Here is a 20,263-nt window from a genome sequence, read left to right as displayed (position 1 = left end):
AAATACCAGGGAAACATTTTGATAAATATATATTAAAAACTTAATTACATTGCACTCAGTTTTAACATTTTTCTAATGAGTAACTTTTTTACAAATTCACCAACATATGGTATTTTTCTAAAGACAAGTATCCTAGCTTTGCTTCCTTAAATCCTTAATATATAAACGCACAATGAATATTTTGCAACATTGTCTATTTATCACATACTAGCAGAGATTAGAGGACAGTTTATAAATTTTGCAGGATCAAATGGCAATACTTGCAAACTGCAATGCTCCAGGGTGCAACTCAAAGATTGTATGGATGGATGCACCTGCATAAGCTAACAGTGCACATACAAAAAACTGTGTCAAAACAAAAAAAATTCCTTCCAGCAGCACCTTAAAGACCAACTAAGTTAGTTCTTGGTATGAGCTTTCGTGTGCATGCACACTTCTTCAGATACACTGAAGAAGTGTATCTGTTTCAGTGTATCTGAAGAAGTGTGCATGCACACGAAAGCTCATACCAAGAACTAACTTAGTTGGTCTTTAAGGTGCTACTGGAAAGAATTTTTTTTGTTTTGACTATGGCAGACCAACACGGCTACCTATCTGTAACTAAAAAACTGTGTGTTAAGGATAACCATACTTTTTGGATAATAGTGCAACGAAAGACTAAACAAGGAAAAGAAAACACCCTTAACCCTTAGGAACGTCTAAGATTAAACCCAGATTCCAGTAATGTCTAACATCAAAGTGCTCTCAATTGCAGTGAGCCAAATCTCACTACAAAAATGAGGAAATGTGTGTAACAGATACATGAAATTATACTGCAGTTTGCTTACCATGAGCCTTTGCTAAGAGGAGCTCGGGTGCCAAGTAGTCAGGGGTTCCTAAAATGCGTTCTCTCTCTACTGGAGTAGCTCCTCTTCGGACACTCTTGGGGGTCCTGTATGGTGTACCACTGTTTCCTTGAGGGGTCTGATGCCCAAGAATAGATATATCAAACACAGGTATCAAACAAGCTCTACGTTTATACTTTCACACTGGCTGTAGGCTCAATTACTTGAACTGTGGAACCGAAAAAGCATCCAGCAATGATGGCCCCTCTGAATCTAAGCCTCCTAATGAGGACTTCTCAAGCAAAAAGGTTTTCCAATTGCCTCCTTTTGTGCCAAGTCTTTCTCACATTCCATTAAGAAATGCCTTCACTGAATATGACCATTTTAAATGGTTTTTAATAATAAATGACATTTGTCTTATCAAGGCCTCTTGCGACACATGAACAGTGAGTGTGAAAGGAATGAGAGATTCTGAATCTTTATTTCTATAATCCATTATGAAGCTAGGCCAACCACTCAAGGACAATGATGAAGCTATGGATGTGTCAAATCTCTAGAAGAAATGCACTCATGAAGACTGAAAGATGTGCCTGGGAACTGCATCTCTCCCATAAGATCTACTCTTGGGAACTTCTCACCCTTCTTCAAAGAGTCCACCAGCAACTCTTATTAATTAGTCCTAACCCAAAGACTTCCAGGGATGTATTTTTCAGCAATGCCCTCTATGATCAGTTTTATATGCAGCTTTTAGCAATAATTATAATTATAAAAACATAGGAGGCACTGTTTATGTATCCAGAAAGTAAAACGTGCTCATTTTTAAGGCATGAACATCACTAAGACTAAACTGCACCATTTGACCAAGATGCTCTTCCTAAAACAGCACTGAAGAAAATGCACAACAGCCACAGAGAGAATCTGTCAACAAAACAGATTTACATACATATATAATTGTATTCGGATGCCGCCTTTCCACAGTTCAAACTATGCTCAAGGTGGCTTACAACATTTAAGAAATAAGTAACTGCAACATAACAAAAGTCATAAACAATAAATACAACATCAAAAACACACAACCAAACTGAATAATTTCCACATAAACCATAAGATCTAAAATCAAGATACAGAAACCTCCAACAACAAAAATCCCCAAATAACACGCCAGCCCAAGAGTCTGTTCAGCAGCCTCAGCTTTTGTAGTTGGAGTTAAATCAGGGCCCCGCCCTCCCAGACCAGGTGGAAAAGGCCTACAAGGCAGTGACCAGGTCTTCCAGGACTCACAGCAGTATAAGCATGTGAAAGGGATCGTGCATAAATGGACTAACATGCATGGTTGACATGTCCCACTACCCCAGCCAATGCACAACTGACATCAGCCCAAAAGGAGCTCTGCATAGATGCACTTGCATTGGGCTCCCCATATTGAAACATAAATTATGATTGACCACAGTTTATGTTCCCATGGAAAGATCACTATACATGTACATCATAAAGGGCTGAGGGTTTGGCCATTGTGTGCATTAGCATACAGTGGTACCTCGGGTTAAGAACTTAATTCGTTCTGGAGGGCCATTCTTAACCTGAAATTGTTCTTAACCTGAGGTACCACTTTAGCTAATGGGGCCTCCCGCCGCTGCGGCGCAATTTCTGTTCTCATCCTGAAGCAAAGTTCTTAACCCGAGGTACTATTTCTGGGTTAGCGGAGTCTGTAACCTGAAGCGTCTGTAACCCGAGGTACCACTGTATAAAGCTGAGTTAGCCCATTTAAGATCAGAAAGCCTCATCATGTGTTCATACGTATGAAGAGGACTTTGCTTAGTTGCACCCACTGATTTGTCATTTGTGTAAATGGGATCTACATTCAACTAAACTGTCACCAAATGAAAAGAAGAAATGTATACCCATCTTCTGCAAGTTAACTGCTTCCTTCAGAACCTCCCACAAAGCCTACAACCATTTCACACATAATGACTTCCCTGCGCGGGAAATTATACTGTAATACACAAAACCTATTTCAACACATAAGTGGCGCCCATTGACTGGCAGTAAATTCCCCATGGTGTCGTCATACACATTTTCACCAAAGTCCATACAAGGTACTCACCACTTCTAAATCTGTGTAGGAATCAGTTAGGTGTGGAACGGCTAGAGCCTGTTCCTTCTGCCAAGAAATATCACCAGTGATGTATCCATTTTTCTCAATATTTTCATATTGCAAAGTATTGGGGGGGGGGGGAATGGAGAGTTAATGTCTTCTAAATCACTTTGGTTATTTGCCTTACAACCAAGTATTATGTTCAAGTACACCATTATGTGTACTTAAATCAACATGTTTAAGGCAATATTAATGTAACTGAAAAGGCAGCTCTAACTCTGTCCCTTCAATAAGGGCATTTGACTTGTATCAAGTGGCCCTTTGATACTGCACAATGTTCAATAAGCCTGTTTCGTACCTACCTGAAATACGTTGTAAGGTGCTCCCTTTTGTGCAGGTGTAACAGTCATGGGATAAGAGCCACTGCAAGCAGAGATATCCATTCCTTCTACAGTCACCCAGCTAATTCTTGAAGGCTCAGATGTATTAGACACACTGATCTGACTGTTGTAACTCCGAAAAGCAACCACATTTTTCTTTAAGAGTTTCAGTGCCTTCATCTCCACAGATGAGCAGTTATTGTCAGTGTGCATTTCAGTGACACCTTTCAGGTTTTTGTCCTGCTCATGATACAATGGTTTGCTCTCCTGGACAGCATGTGCTTCTTCACTTCTTGGCAAGGCATCTGAGCAATAAGGTGATGTTGTTGACATGTCCTCTGTTTTTAGCTCCTCAAAGGTGAGATCTTTAATGCTTCCATCGAAATCGGAAAGGCGCTTTTCCAAGTGACTCTCTGCAGTAGATACTTCTCGAAGGGACAGATCCGAGTCTACACTCATGCTTGCTAAAGGCTTTTCATCATCAATGGATAAGAAACTGGAATTCATGTGTTCCTTTTTCTCATTTTTTTCACAATCTGCATCTAGATCACGCATGAGATTCTTTGCTATTAGAGGATTGGCTGGTTTGCAACCCCTGTTTTGTTCAGTGCAACAGCAATCTTTTGCTTGAGCTTCATTTGTACAGGTCTCTTGCAGGTGTCCATCAAGTTTTAAAGAACAGATTTCAGTTGTTAAACCTGTGCTTTGTTTCTCTGGAATTTTACAGCCCCGTTTGTATTCTGAATTGCTTTTTTTGGCAAGGATCCGTTCTTGTGAAGGGCTGGTGTCAATTGATTCAAAAGATCTTTTGACACCTCGCATCTCCAACATTGTCTCCTTATCTCCCAAAAGGGACAAGTGGTAACTAGATTTTGCAACCTTTTTAGTCAGAGCAGGTTGTTCTGTACAGCCCTTTTCTTCCCATTCTTTATATTCTGAAAGACATTTTCGGCCGAGGTCTTTAATAGCGCTAGTCCTTATAGAAATATCACATGAGTCAAAATGTCCAATCCGTCCTTTGCGCCTGTTCCCAGAGTCATTGCTACTAATAGGGGAGATGACAGACTCCAGTGTTTTCTGCTTTAAGCCTTTAGCATCACTGACAAGCAGAAAATTTGTATCCTTGGCCTTCTCTGGTACATTCTCTTTGCCTGGGGCAGATGAGAGTATATCTTCTGCTTCCTGAAAATCAAGTACTTCCAAATGTATGAAAATGCTTAAACGAATTAATAAATTATACAAACTTATTACACTATTCCCTATTCCTCCTTTTAGTCGAGACCCCCTGTCCCAGGGCAGCTTAACAACATACTGTATATTAAATTTGCAGTAGATTAAAACAAAAACCATACACAATTAAAAGGAATACAACAGCAACACAAAACTGTTTCCCTCCAATTCAAGTGCTTGCAGAAAGGGTTTGGTCTTGGCTGCTTGCCAAAAGGTGAGCAGGTTTCTCTAGGATGAAAATCTAGACACCAAGACTGAGAAGGCTTTGCTTTGTGATACATCCATCATACTTCAGATAGCTTCTGGGGTGGAAGGGGGCAGGAGAGAGAATAGAACTGGGCCCTCAATACAGACCTGAGTGCCCAAGAAGGTTTGTATAGAAAGGGGCAGTCCTTAATCATGGTGGTTTCTAGTTTGCATTTTCCCAGCCAAAATCATATCCACCATACTAAACACTTAACAGGTGGAATAAAACACTTTACGAACAATGCACTCTGCTGCACATACATCACACTTGAAAAAAGAGCTGTGTAATCGTACAGCAAAGAAGTCCTAGGTGCCTGTTCTGGCGATACTCCTCTTCCCCTTACCCCAAATCTCCTATGCATCATAAAATCAAGGGCTGATCTAAGGTTTCTTCATTCTTACAGGAGCACCATAATCTTTCTATTTAGACCCTATGTGAAAGCAGAACTTGATTTGTTGCCCCAAGAGACCTTGTGTTCAAACCCACAAGGTTTCTCCTAGTTTGGGGCTTGTGTTTCTTTACACAGCAGCATGTTTGAAAGAAGGAGAACAGGAGGAGGTTATGTGAGCCCTAGGATTACTATATGCCTACCTTGGAATCTGCTTATACCTGTACTGAAAAGCCCAAGAAGATAGAAGGTTTAAGGACTGCCCTTCTGGAGGTTAACTTTTTTAGGCTTTGGAATGTGGTACAATGCCCTCCTCACAGAGTAGATTCTGAATTATTTATTTAGAGGAAGAAAAAAAAGAAACCATCAGAAAGAAAAGAAGTTGTCCTGACCTGCACGTCTTTTTCCCACCTGGGGCTGCTGCAGCACTCTGACTCCATGCTGGATAATTGGGTGCGGGAATGGCTACTGGCGCTGGAGGTCCCAAACCTTTTCCTGCACTGATGCAGAGTTGGGGTCAGACTCCTCACAGGCATTCCTGGTGTCATAGCCGAAGAATCTAAACCTTCAGAAATAGCAATTCATGTTTTTATGAAGACACAAAAAGCATTGTAGCCAGTTTCATGGCAAATCAGCTCAACAGTGAGGGAAGACTAGAAAAAGTATGTAACTATCAGCTTGCCCTGCCTTACAGCCCCACCCCCCGCTCACAATTCCAGAAGAATTCTTGATAATTATTTTTACTGTGACATTCAATATGAATAATACAATACAGTGGTGCCCCGCAAGACGAATGCCTTGCAAGACGGAAAACCCGCTAGACGAAAGGGTTTTCCGTTTTGGAGGTGCTTCGCAAAACGAATTTCCTATGGGCTTGCTTCACAAGACGAAAATGTCTTGCGAGTTCCTGCAGGGTTTTTTTCCTTTCCCTCTCTTTTTCCCAAGCCGCTAAGCCGCTTATCAGCTGATCCGCTAAACAGCTGATCGCAAAGCCGCTTATCAGCTGACCCGCTAAGCTGCTAATCAGCTGATCCGCTAAGCCCGCTAAGCCGCTAATAGCGTTAATCCGCTAATGGGCTTGCTTCACAAGATGAAAAAACCGCAAGACGAAGAGACTCGCGGAACGGATTCTTTTCGTCTTGCGAGGCACCACTGTAGAAGTACATTATGCAAGTGGCAATGAAGCAAGGTCTTATTTCAATTATTATAAAATACAACCAAGCTATAAAAAGTAGTAATATAAATGCAGTCAAAAGACAAAAAGGGGGAAATGGGATTGGTGCAATATGGAATTCTGCCCGGTGGAGAGGGTGTGAATGTGGTTGCTACACTTGGTCGCTACATTACACTGGCACTAAGATTAGCCACTTATCTGGAGGAAAGAAACCATCTCAATAAATAATATGAAAGAGAAAAGAAAACAAGGCAGTCAAGGCAGCTAGAATGCCCACCTATCTATTCTGGAGAATAAAACTGCATTCACATCACAGCAATTTGGTTTCTCTGTTGAAGGCTGAGGCTAAGACAAGCCCCAAATCTCAAAAGTTTAAAGACTATTTCAATAAAACAGTGTGAACCCTAGTTCTGTATATCTGAATTTCTTTGGGATCAGCCACCAGAAACCCTTCTTGGCAGCTTGCAATACAGAAATACCGTATACAGGCAGTGACCATTTTAGGCATGTCCAATATGTGCATGACCACATGCGTGCACACCACACTGAACCTGGAAGTGTCACAAAAGGGGATGTGGTGATCACACACAGTGCCGCCACTGCAATTGCTTTTTCCTGTACCCTGTATCTCACGGGGACACACAGAGTCCAGTCAGTTGTTAACATAAACAAATAATCAAGTTTATTTTTAAATGCAGGAACAAGCTTATGGTTTCAGTTAATTTTTCTCTTGTCAGTTTCTTATTCTTAGTTCCTAACAACTCCAAACTGATTATTCCAACTATCTATCTGACTCCACCTACCAATTCCTCTCACTCTCACAATACAACTCTACCAACCCACACCTAAACCTCTCTCTTCCTTCTTCAACTCCCAAACCTCAACTCTCAACTCCCAAACCTCAACTGACTTTCAAAACCTCCCACTCTAACTTTTATTCCCCCCTTGCATTCTCACTGGCCAATCACATCACACCTATTTTAACCCTTTCCTTATGACCCATCCTAGGAGGCAAACGCCACAGGGGGCAGAACGGAGTAGGGTAGAGGCAGAATGGGGTGTTTGCAGGCTTTCTCAATGGTGTTTCAAATACAGGTATACACAATTTCACTTAAATGCACATAACCCCTACATAAATTGGGAGTTGCCTGTATTAATAATAAACACCTACAAAGCACCACCACACACAAATCCCAAAGCTGTACAAAAAGCAGCATAAATGATAATGAATAAATTAAAAGTTAAAAGAACCTGGAGCTGGAAGGAGACCACAATATGTTCCATGACCTATGTTCCAAAAATGGGTCACCACCACCTGCCACATCTCTGATGGCAAGGGCATTCACAAGAAAGTATTTAGACACATGAAGATAGGAAACTCTTTTATACTTACATGCTTTCAGTAGCTTGTTTGACACAGAACTGTAGTCTTTGTGGTTCACGGATAGCGGGGAAACAAATCGTTGAGAAAGCTGAGGTGTATTTCCACAAAGAGGGCTTGGACTAGGTGCATGCACTGTCCCTGCCACTGGGGTATACTGTCAAAATGAGAAGCTTGTTCAACAGATACACAAACAACCAGATATAAGACAGTCCATAACATTTTATTATTTCATATCCTATACACACTTGATGTAACTGGATCTTTGCAACAAAAGGTTCTTGTAACATGCTTTATGCCAGGGACAAGGAAGTTGTAGCCCTCCAGATGTTGCTGGACAAGAACTCTCACCATCCCTGGCTATTGGCCATGTTAGCTGAGGGTGATGGGAGTTGGGGTCCACAACATATGGAGGACCATAGACTCCCCATCCCTGCTTTACAGGGGGAAGGAAACATCAGCTGAAATTCAGGGACTGTCTAATACTCCAAAAGATTGAGAACTTTCTCAGGAAATTTATTAGAACCAGGAAAAGAGTTGTGCTCACAGGTTGAGAAACATGCTTTCCATGCAGGAAGTCCCAGGATCAATACCTACTGTCAGGGAACTGACATCGGAGCAGAGGAGAGAGGGGGTGCTTCCCGACTCTGCAGGAGAAGGAACTAGTAAGGGTAGAGAGAGAACGTCATCTGGGGAAGAATGTCCAGGGGACACCAGGAAGGAGGAAGAGAGGGAAAGCATCTTGGAGGAGAGGCTCCGAGACTCTGGCACTGAAGGCAGTGAAGAGAGTGGAGGGCCGCCCCTGGGCACGCCCACTCTGCGCAGAAGGGTTTCGCGCAGAGAGGGGAGGCGGAGAGTAACGGTCAAGGAGCTTCTATGCTGGAGGAAATTTAGAAAACGCCCACTCACGGATTCGTCGAGCGACTGAGCAGCAGCAGCACCCAAGCTGCTCAGTCAGGGAAGACACACCACAATCCTAAGCAGTTTGGAACAGCTAGAAGGTTACACACAAGCAACCCCTATTCCTGTGACAGCAATCCGTGAGTCTTTTACGTTGCTTGTGTGCTAGAGCACTGGGGAACAGTCATGAGTCAAACAGAAGGAGCAGGCGCCGGAGAGGGAGCCAGAGGCGGGCAGAGTCTTGAGGAGAGAAATCGAGACCTGGAGCAGCAACTGGCACTACTAGCGGCGCGGCTGGATGAGAGGAGGACACATGACGCCCAGGGAAAGATCACCCCCATCGCAAGAAAGGTACCGGGACTAGTGCAGAAGTTTGGGGGCAACCCCAGAGACTATAACGCTTTTAAGACTGAAGTGCAGTATGCGTTGGATCTGCAGTACCATGATTTTACCGACGATGGGGGGAGAGTTGCTTTCGTGGTGGGGCACCTGGAGGGGCGAGCCAGGGATTGGGTCCGCCCCTTGATGGCAGCGGAGAATGCTGCCTTGAAGGACCTGAGAAAGTTCTTTTCCGCGATGGACCACATGTTCTCGAGTGATGTGGAACTGAGTGTGACGCGCAAAGAACTGATGGGGTGCAAACAAGGAAACCAGTCAGTGAGAGAGTACTGGTCGAGATTTGCTATGCTGATCCATAAACTTGGGTGGGATTTGAGTTCGGAACCGATTCAAATGCTTTTTGAGGAGGGGCTATCCCCTTGGGTGAGAGACGAACTTTCCCGCTCGCCCCGCCTGCAATCGATGGATCAGCTGACCAAGTTGGCGCTCGCTGTGGGAGTTAGACAAGAGACGCGCGCTTTGGAAAGGCGGGAAGGGAGGCCAGAGCGTTGGCAGGAGAACCGGATTCCAGACATGCCAACGTCAGCAGTGCCGCCCGAGGAGCCAATGGAGATCGGAGGAGTGAGCGCGCGCGGGCTTTCAAACTCCAGCGAGGTACGCAAGAAGGAGGGGAAAAACAGCAAGAGGTGTTTCCTCTGCCAGCAGCCGGGACATTTTGCCAGAGCATGCCCTCAGAAGAAGGCGTGGCAAGGAATGGTGGGGGCAGTGGGGAGTGAGGAGGAGAAGAAGGAGGAGCCGGGAAACGGCAAGGCTTGGCTGCAGGAAGGAGGGCACAGCAGCCAGGCGAGCAATCAGTAGAAGTGCCCAAACCAGAACCCCCCCGAGCAGCCATTGCAATAGAGGTGGTACTAGAACTCCCAAACGGACACCCCATCAAGGTGAAGGCGCTGCTGGATTCAGGCAGCTCGTGCAACTTCTTTAGCAAGGACTTTGCGCTAGAGCACCAGCTCCAGGTGGTGCCTTTGGAACATCCACTGCAAGTAACCACGATAGATGGGAGAGAACTTTTGGGAGGGGAAGTAACCCACCAAACCCCTCCCATGAAAATGACAGTTTCCAGACACACTGAAACCATTGCCTTTCACGTAGCCACCCTAGCAGGACCACCCATCATACTGGGAATGAGTTGGTTGGCATTACACGACCCAGTAGTAGGGTGGCACCAGAGGACAGTCACGTTTGGATCAGCTCACTGCGTAGAGCACTGCCACGGAGGGGAAACCTCGAGGATGGCAGTAGCCAGGGTGGCAGGAATGGCGGTGGGAGAAAAGGGGAGAGTACCACCTCAGTATGCAGACCTGGAAGAAGTCTTCAGTGAGAGAGAGGCGGATAGACTCCCCCCTCACCGGCCCTTTGACTGTCAGATAAATCTACTCCCAGGGGCACAGTTACCAGTGGGTAAGCTGTACGCCATGTCTGATAGGGAGATGCAGGAGTTGAGAAAGTTCATTGACAAGAATCTGAAGAGGGGTTTTATACGTGAATCAAGGGCGGTGGGGGGCAGTCCAGTGTTCTTTGTGGACAAAAGAGACTCCAAAGAACTACGCTTGGTCGTAGATTTCAGGTCCGTGAACAGGGTGTCGGAGCCTGTGACCTTCCCCATGCCCAGGATTGATGACATTTTGGCCAGGGTGAGGGAGGGGAAGATCTTTACTAAGCTGGACCTTCGGGGGGCGTACAACTTGATAAGGATGAGGGAGGGGGATGAATGGAAAACCACCATGTTCACCCCTCTGGGAGCCTTTGAGTACTTAGTTATGCCCTTCGGACTCCAATCAGGCTCATCGACATTTCAAAGTTTTATGCACCACGTGTTGGGGTCATTGCTCTACAAGAATTGTGTAGCCTTCCTGGACGACGTCCTAATCTATTCAGAGAACGAAGAGCAACATGTAAAAGACGTCAGGGAAGTACTGAAGAGACTGCAGGAGCACCAGCTGTGGGTCAAACTGGAGAAGTGCCAATTCCACGTGCGAGAGGTGGAGTTCCTTGGCTATCGGCTGTCAGACAAGGGCTTGGCGATGGACCCGGGCAAGGTGCAAGCAGTGCTAGAATGGAAGCCTCCCAAGAACAGGAAGGACGTGCAGAGGTTCTTGGGGTTTGCAAATTTCTACAGGAAGTTCATCAAGAACTTTGCACATCTAACGGCACCCATAACGGATTGCCTCAGCAGTAAGAAGAAGTTCGAATGGACGGAAGAGGCCCAGCGTTCCTTTGAAAGGCTCAAGAGGGCTTTTGCGTCGGAAGAGCAGCTCTTACATGTGGATCTGCGGAAGCCAATGAGGCTTGAGACGGACGCGTCAGACAGAGCGGTGGGGGGAATATTGCTCCAGCAGGCACATGGGGAGTGGAAACCGTGTGCCTTCTTCTCAAGAAAGCTTAACAAGTCAGAGCAAAACTACACAGTTTACAATCGAGAACTGCTGGCCATTCACGAAGCGTTTCGACGGTGGCGACATTTTCTCATAGGGGCGCAGCATAAGGTCCAGGTGTGTACTGACCACAAGAACCTGGAGTATTGGAGAACGGCCAGAGTGCTCAACCAACGACAGGTGCGGTGGGCTCAAGAGTTCTCCAAGTTTAATTTTGAGATTAGGTACGTGCCCGGGAAGGAAAATGTCAGAGCAGACGCCCTCTCCCGCAAGCCTGAATATGAAGAGGGGGAGGGAGGACAAGTAGCACGACATGTCATTCCAGAGGAAAATTGGGTCTGTGGGGGAGTGTTCGTAGGGAGGCAAGAGCTAGCCGGGTTGACGAGGGATGATCAATATGCACAAACCAAGATGCGAGAGATTGGGACCCCTGGGGAAACTCAAGGGGAGTTTGAAGTCAAGGACGGAGCATTGTACTATAGGGGGGCCTTGTACATACCTGAGGGGGAATTGAGAAGCAGAATACTCAAACAGATGCATGACAATCCCACGGCGGGACATTTTGGACAACATAAAACCATGTTACGGGTGACCAGGGAATTTTGGTGGCCACGGGTGAGGGAGGATGTGAAGCAGTATGTACGAGGGTGCCAGGTTTGCCAGAGAGCGAAGGGGGAGAGGTCGGCTCCTGCGGGGTTACTGGAACCATTACCTACACCAGGGAGACCATGGGAGGTGGTATCAATTGACTTTATGACTGATTTACCCAAGGCCAGGGGAAAGACGGCAGTAATGGTGGTTGTTGATTTGATGACAAAGATGTGCCATTTTATCGCGTGTTCGCATGCGGTGACTGCAGAAGAAACGGCCAAATTGTTTGTAGAGCATGTTTTCAGGTTGCATGGCGCCCCCTTGAGGATTTTATCTGACAGAGGCCGGCAGTTCACGTCACGCTTCTGGAGAAAGCTTATGAGTCTGCTGGACGTGGAGGTGGTGTTCTCTACGGCCAGGCATCCGCAGACTAATGGACAGGCAGAGAGAGCGAACAGCGTGCTGCAACAATATCTACGATGCTACGTCCACGAGAGAGAGAAGGACTGGGTGGACAAATTAGCGTTGGCTGAGTTTGCATACAATAACGCAGAACATGTGTCCACAGGGATGAGCCCGTTTATGGCAAATTACGGGTGTCATCCCAGGGCTTTTCCAGGGGAAGGGGAGGGAAGTTGGAGTGTTCCCGCCGCGGAGCAGTTTGTGGAAGAAATGGCGGCTTTACACCAACAGCTTAAGTTAAACCTGGAGAGAGCCAAGGAAGTGTATAAGAGGCAGGCCGATCGGCACCGCAGGGAGGGAGAAAGCATAAGGGTGGGGGACCAGGTGTGGTTGTCCACCAAAGGGTTACCGTTCAAGGGAGGATGCAAGAAACTACGGCCAAAGAGGCTGGGACCGTTCGAAGTCACTCAGCAAGTCAATCCGGTGACCTTTAGGCTCAAATTGCCATATCACATGAAATTGCACCCGGTGTTTCACAGGTCCTTACTTTCACCATTCAGGGAAGGGAGGGAATGTCTGGGCCAGCAAAATAGAACACCCTTACAGCCACAGATGGAGGAAAGAGAACTCAGTGGACATGCAGCTGAGATTCTCGATTCCAGGTGGAAAGGAGGGAGGGTGGAGTATTTGGTGGCATGGGAGGGGGAAACAACTGAGGAAAATGCATGGGTACCAGCAGAAGAAATGAGGGATGAGTACCTGCAGGAGGAGTTTCATAGGAGGTACCCGAGAAAGCCCCAACCACCAGAGAGATTCTGGAGGGAGCAATTTGGAACCACCGATGAGGAGGAAGAGTTTGAGGGTTTTCCTGTCTCCGACGAGGAAGGGGGGGTTGGCCCGAAGAAGAATCGGAGTGGGAGGATTGGGAAGAGGAGAGAGAGAGCAGCAAGTGGAGAAGGGTGTTTGAACCGTCAGAGGGAGAAGAGAGTTCTTTCCGAGGGTTCCCTGAATCTCCGTCAGAGGGAAGGTCGGGGGGAGGGGAGGGCCCTGGGAGGGAGGTGGATGTCAGGGAACTGACATCGGAGCAGAGGAGAGAGGGGGTGCTTCCCGACTCTGCAGGAGAAGGAACTAGTAAGGGTAGAGAGAGAACGTCATCTGGGGAAGAATGTCCAGGGGACACCAGGAAGGAGGAAGAGAGGGAAAGCATCTTGGAGGAGAGGCTCCGAGACTCTGGCACTGAAGGCAGTGAAGAGAGTGGAGGGCCGCCCCTGGGCACGCCCACTCTGCGCAGAAGGGTTTCGCGCAGAGAGGGGAGGCGGAGAGTAACGGTCAAGGAGCTTCTATGCTGGAGGAAATTTAGAAAACGCCCACTCACGGATTCGTCGAGCGACTGAGCAGCAGCAGCACCCAAGCTGCTCAGTCAGGGAAGACACACCACAATCCTAAGCAGTTTGGAACAGCTAGAAGGTTACACACAAGCAACCCCTATTCCCGTGACACCTACCATTCCGTCTGAAACTGCCAGTCAGTGCAGACAATACTGAGCTTTATGGACCAAAAGTATAAGCCTATGTTCTAATCATCTGGGAAACAGGAAATTATTTTGTCTACTTACAAAACCCAAGGAACTGATGAGAGACAGCACTTGTCCAGGAGTGCGTGAATAGTCTTGCATAGGTTTAGACATGGATGGTGTAGTGAGAATATCCATCATATTTAGTTCTGAAGAAAGAGTAAGAGTATTAGGACCTGCTTTATAATTTGGTTTTAAAAAGTATTTTTAGACTGCAGTGAAGCGCATTTAGCTCTAACTTTAGACTTGGCTATAGGCCCCATATGAACAGTAGAAATGGTGATAGGAGCACCAGGTTGGGAAAATGATTTAACATCATGAGCTGGTTTGTACATAACACTAAGTCAAACAATGGTTTAGTGTGAATATGTGGCTCCTGGAGAGAAAATGCTGCAGCTACAACACTCTTCCCTCAGTCATCTTGCTACTGAGCTGCTGCGAGCCAAGGCATCATTTAGCTCATGGTTTGTCTCGCTCCAGATAAACCATAAGCTGCAACAGAGGCTTAGGTTTACAGCAGAGGTGGGGAAATTCTGGCCACCAGGGGGTCTGATTTGGGCTTTGAGGCCATTTTCCCATCCACCCCCTGATGCAGGGAGGACAGGGCTTAATCCTGCACTGGCTGCTGGAGGAGACAAACCACAAGCCCAGATTCAGATAGCACACTGAGCCAAACCATGGCTTAAGCTTATGGGGTACATCAGCAAGAGGTCCTGGGGAGGAGCACAGTGGTCACGCAATTTCCTCTCTAGGAACCCTCAGACTTGTGCATTTGTGCTAAGCCATGGTCTGACTTAGTGTTATATTTGAACCAGCGCTACATCCAAGTCTTTCCTCCATCCCCAACATCTCCCTTGGATGTCCCATCACCTGAGGGAATTAATTGTGCTGTACTGAATTGTTATAATCTGTGTAAAATGCACAGGGGATTATCTGATCAAATGGTATAAATCTTAGTACATTGTTTAGCTATTTATACTTGCACTTACCAGTAGAGGTCACTGCAAGCCAAAATATTACTTTATTAAATTCCATAAGCTTGAGCATAGTAAAACGAAAAGCAGATCCTCACAATGTTGTTTTTTTGGCAATGTGGAGAGTTCCAAGCTTCTCCAAATGTTCAATTAAATAAGAAAAAAATATAGGCATGTTAAAGAGGCTTGTTTTGCATGTAGCTGGCAGCAGTTCCCACACTGTGGCTCTTGGAAAATAACTTGAAGAAATTGCTTCTTTTGATCTACACAGAAGCATATACCTAAGGTCAGGATTGCTACTGAAGATGAAAAATATATGTGAATCAGACTGAAGAAGTTTTACAGGGGGAAAAACTTAAACTGAAAAAGCACAAAAATGCTTACATTACACCTTGCAAATATTTCCGTAAGAGTCACCAGCCTGAAAAACTATTTGACTTTCACATGTGCCAGCACAATCCTATGCTTGTTTACGAGGAAGCAAGTCCTGCTATTCAAGGAATCCTACTTGCTAGTGAGTGTTTATAGCAGCTTTCCTCATCCTGGCATTTTGGATGACCATTCCCATCAGTCCCAACCAGCATGACCAATGGTCAATGATGATGGAATCTGCAGTCCAAAACATATGGAGGGCCTCAGGTTTGGGAAAGGCCGGTTTATAGGATTGAAGCGGTTGTCACAAGCAACCTGGAGGGAAAAAATGAACTTCTCCAACTTAAAAAAAAATGTCCCTGTCTGGTCACCTACAGGTGACGAGGCAGACTTGTTAACAATGAATCTTGGTACATCTAAACTAATGCTAAGCATCAATATATATCTGGGAGAATTCCAATCATCTCTTAGATACACACACATATACACATGTGTACGCATGAGATGGGCTGCGGTGTATACATGTCTCACCTCTATTCAGAGTAACTCTGGAGAGACCAAAGTCTGTCAACTTAATGTGACCCTCATTAGATATCAGCATATTGTCTGGCTTCAGGTCTCTGCAGGTATAAAGAAAATGAAATAACATTGCAGCACAGATGCAGGTGGCTTATTGTAACATGGGGCACTGTTTTCAGAGGTCACTCCCCACTTCCCACAAAAAGCTATCAAAGGAACATTCATCCATGCTAGGTCAGCAGGTCTATGCACCGTAGCTTTCATAAGAAATAAGTCTAATAAGTTTGCATAAGAAATAAGTCTAATAAGTTTGCATGTAAAGGACACAAATCCCTGTGCTTCAAAAGAGGAGGGAATATTTGTCATATGTTAGTAGGGTTATTTTTTGCCATTAAGTATGATATAAATGCAATAAATAACAAAAAATAAAAACAATAAGGAGGTGGTAGTGTAAACTCCAGCAAGACACCTCAACAGGTGCATAGGATTTTTTTCTTCCTTTGATGAGGTTTTGCATTTATGTTAATATCACTTACTGGAAAACAAAATACCATTAGGAGAACAAGCTAAGTGACAGATTTGATTCCTTGAGGAACTGTGTTGAACTGCAAAGGCAACAGCTAGACTGACATTAAAAGTAACATAAGAGGGGAATTCAATTCTGCCTTGCTTAAACACCCGCAGTCTCCCTGGTCTCAACTAAAAGTGAATGAAATGCAGCAAGAAAAGCATCAAAAACCAATTTTACCTGTGGATTATCCCATGCCTGTGAAGGTAATCAAGAGCCAGTGCTACTTCAGAAATATACTTCACTGCCATTTCTTCATCAAAATAGCCGTATATGTGAAGAAGAGATTTAACATCTCCACCAATGAGATACTCCATTACCTGCCAGTGAAAAATGTTACTATAAAAGACATTCATTGTTCTCTTAGATCAGAGATAACATCTATTATAATTCTATGCTTGGAGTGTGTGTGAAGTTCCTGATTTCCTTATATTACTGTTTTCTAGAATGCATGCCAGTTTCTAGAGAGGCCATGTCAGAAGTCATGATATAGGCAGAAAAGGAAATTAAATTATGGGGATTTTTAAAAGGGCCAAATCAATGGTGCCTTAATACAGAGATATACTTGGGGTCTCTACAACTTGTTTCTTTTCCAAGTTGACTATCCTGAAAAAAGGTCAAAGTTGGTCAAGAAGAGAACAGAAAACAAAAAACAAATTAGAAATGTTTTTAAATGCTACCTTTCAAAGAAGACAGACTTCTCTAAAACTGGCTGGGGAGCATATTTTGGAAGCTACCTTAAGGCACTGTAAGTAGTTTACTCACCAAGTAGACATTGTTGGCAGACTGAAGTGAGTAGTATAAGTGCACAATGAAAGGACTTTTACTGAGAGCCAGGGCATCTCTCTCTGCCTGCACCTGATGGACCATATTCTTATTGATCAGGTCAGCTTTTTTTACTACCTGTAAAGCAATACATGAATAGGTTGATAAACAGAAGAGGGAGGAATTCATTGTTTGTTTGCTTTTTAAAATGTTTTCATCTATCCAATATGTCACACTTTCAACAGATACTTACGTTTCCAGCATATCAAACCAAGTAGTAAGAAATAACTGAAAATGCTATTACTGATAACTGGTAAAATAAAGGCATACAAGCTAATACAGCAAATCTGAAACCTAGGGGCTAGTCTCAACTCACTTACCTGAGAATAAGCCCTACTGAATTCAACAGGCCTTCTGAGTGGACCTAGTTAAGATTGCATTCCGAAACAGTAACAGCCAATTGAAGCCCAATGGGTGCCTAGCTAAAGTGAAAGAAAGTGTATATTTGCTGTTATTAATAGCTTGTGGAAATAGTTGTGGGGAGAGGGGAAGGAGGCCTGGAGCATAACTGACAGCATGTGACACCTGTAGGCGGGGCCTCCTTGGCTAGGAGCCACCACAGAAAAGTCTCTTGTCTCTGGTCTCCACCCTCGAGGAGGCGGGAAGGCACCAGTCGGATGGCAAACAGATGAAAAATATAGAAGAAGAAGAAGAAGAAGAAGAAGAAGAAGAAGAAGAGCCGGATTTAGGTATAAGCTAAACAAGCTATAGCTTAGGGCCCCACTCTCTTGGGGGTCCAAAAAAATGTAAAGGAAAAAACCTAGATGTACATTTCCAAAATATAAGATAAAAAACAAATAAAATAAAGCCTACATACAGCAACAATGTTTTGTATTGTGTAGGGTCCTATTTGTTATGTGCAAATGGCTTTAGATACCTATTAGGTCCATAAATTGCCATACAGTGGTACCTCGGGTTAAGTACTTAATTACTTCTGGAGGTCCGTTCTTAACCTGAAACTGTTCTTAACCTGAAGCGCCACTTTAGCTAATGGGGCTTCCTGCTGCCGCCGTGCTGCCAGAGCACGATTTCTGTTCTCATCCTGAAGCAAAGTTCTTAACCGGAGGTAGTATTTCTGGGTTAGCGGAGTCTGTAACCTGAAGCGTATGTAACCCGAGGTACCACGGTATAGCATCATAGGCGCCGACCCCATGGGGCCTGAGGGGGCCCGAGCCCCCTCAAAAATTTTATTGGGGGGGCTCCGCCCCCCCAATAATTAAAAAAATTATCGCGCGCCTTGGCTCCCGCGGCCGGCGAGGGGAGCCCGGGCCGCGCGCGGCTGCTGCTGCCGGCTCTCCTGGGGGCGCCGCCTCCCCGGGCGGGAACGCTGCGGTTGCGCGAGGGAGGAGGGCGGCCCCCGGGGGCTGGGAGAGCCGGGCTGCCGTGGCCGAGAGGGCTGCTCTGCCGGGCGCCGCTGACATAATTTAAGCAAATTATCGCGCGCCTTGGCTCCCGCGGCCGGCGAGGGGAGCCCGGGCCGCGCGCGGCTGCTGCTGCTGCCGCCGCCGTTTGTGGTCATGGCGGAGCTGCCGCCTAGGGAGGAGGGGAGAGGGGGCTGGCGGGGGGGGCAGGCGGTGAAGGGGGCTTGGCTGCGCTCTCTCTCTCTCTCTCTCTCGGGCTCTCTCTCTCTCTCTCTCTCTCTGGCTCTCTCATAGGCGCCGACTCCATGGGGCTAGGCGCAGCACGCTCTCCCCTATTCGCTCACGAGGAGGCGGCGCCACTTTATTTGCATATTCATGAGCTTATTTATTATTCATGAGCTTTCCCGGGCCCCCCCAATATTTTTTATAAGTCCGCGTCCCTGTATAGCATATATTCAACACAAAAAAGCGACAATTTGTTGTTGACAAAGGACAGCTGGACATAGAAAGGGGCCCATTACCTTCAGTAGCTTAGGGCCTCATCAAACCTAAATCCGGCCCTCATAATAATAATAGTAATAACAATAATAACATAAGGAAGCCGGTGGGCACTGCAGCGCGGAGGCCGCTCACCTTGACAGCGTACAGCTTCCCCGCTTTGCGGCCCAGGTAGACCTTCCCGAAGGCGCCTCGGCTGATGGGCTTGACGATGGCGAAGTCCTCGATGGAGGGCGGCTGGGGCGCCGCACCGCGCCTCGCCCGGGACGAGCCGGGCGCCGTCTCCTCACGCAGGCTGCTGTCCTGGGGAGGCGCCGCCGCCGGCTCCACCGACCCCATCCTCGCCTCCCTCCTCCTCCTCCTCCTCCTCCGCCCGCTCTCTTCCTCTCCCGTCCCCCCACCCGGCGGGGCCCCAGCCCCAGCTTCGCCCCGCGACAAATTCAAAGCTAAGCTCCGCCCCCCAGCGTGCGTGCGTATGACGCCGGACGTCAACTGAAAAAAAAGGGGTGGAAACGGTCCGCACGCCGGACACCCGGCCAAGTCGTAGAGGTAGACTCGAATTAAGAGGTTTTCGACAAACACTTCCGGCTGAGCATCGGCGTCTCTCGCCCTCCCGTTGGACTTCGAAAAGCGAAGGGTATTGTCGCTTTTCAACACCACAGGGCGGGGCTGCTGGTCTGATATTCAAGAGACAGGGCGTGTTCGTTTCATCAGATGTCAAACAGATAAACAACTACAGTATATGGCTTTTAGAGGACATCTGAAGGAAGGGGTGTTTTAAATGCTTGGTGTTTTACGGTGTTTTTTATATTTTGCTGGAGTGGCTGGGGCATATAAATAGTAAAATAATCATCACCTCATCTCTCTGTCCGGAGAGAACCAACAACCACAATCATATCATGCAAGCTTTCAAGTTTTCCTGAACTCTTCATCAGGCTGCATGCTAAACAAAACAATGGGGTGGAGGTGGGGCGGGGAATAGAACTGTCCAGGAGTCCTTTATCTTTAAGGGTGTGCGAAAGGCAGAAATTAGATGGATATTGGTGTCTAATATCACCATTGTAATGGATGAAGCATCACCAGTTCAATTGCTGTATGTCATGCACCTATTAAAGGTCAAGGAACCTGGAGTGGGGGAGGGGGGTTATTGGAAACTTTTACGTGATTGTATATGTTTTAACAAAGTGTAA

General features: G+C 46.1%; 1 protein-coding gene across 5 annotated transcripts in view; it reads right to left on the bottom strand.

The window, feature by feature from the left end:
- Positions 1-19,449, bottom strand: part of MASTL (microtubule associated serine/threonine kinase like) — a 29,888-nt gene extending 10,439 nt beyond the window's left edge. For 2 of the 5 annotated variants that reach the window (XM_077936826.1, XM_077936827.1), the window contains exons 1-9: positions 19,209-19,448; positions 17,155-17,292; positions 16,570-16,709; positions 15,834-15,922; positions 13,999-14,105; positions 7,732-7,876; positions 5,557-5,729; positions 3,282-4,481; positions 828-963 (exon numbers count right to left, since the gene is read on the bottom strand). In XM_077936826.1, the coding sequence (XP_077792952.1) occupies positions 828-963; positions 3,282-4,481; positions 5,557-5,729; positions 7,732-7,876; positions 13,999-14,105; positions 15,834-15,922; positions 16,570-16,709; positions 17,155-17,292; positions 19,209-19,412 (2,332 nt within the window). In that variant the 5' untranslated portion in view covers positions 19,413-19,448. Of the gene's footprint in view, positions 1-827; positions 964-3,281; positions 4,482-5,556; positions 5,730-7,731; positions 7,877-13,998; positions 14,106-15,833; positions 15,923-16,569; positions 16,710-17,154; positions 17,293-19,208 lie in introns of those variants that run through there. The other 3 variants (XM_077936828.1, XM_028750893.2, XM_077936829.1) reach the window with 3 other exon arrangements.
- Between the last annotated feature and the right edge of the window lie 814 nt (positions 19,450-20,263).

This window comes from Podarcis muralis, chromosome 12 (genome assembly GCF_964188315.1).
Source record: "Podarcis muralis chromosome 12, rPodMur119.hap1.1, whole genome shotgun sequence".
Classification (NCBI taxonomy): Eukaryota; Metazoa; Chordata; class Lepidosauria; order Squamata; family Lacertidae; genus Podarcis; species Podarcis muralis.
The sequence above is the reverse complement of the archived record's forward strand: the minus strand, read 5'-3'. Positions and strand labels throughout refer to the sequence as shown.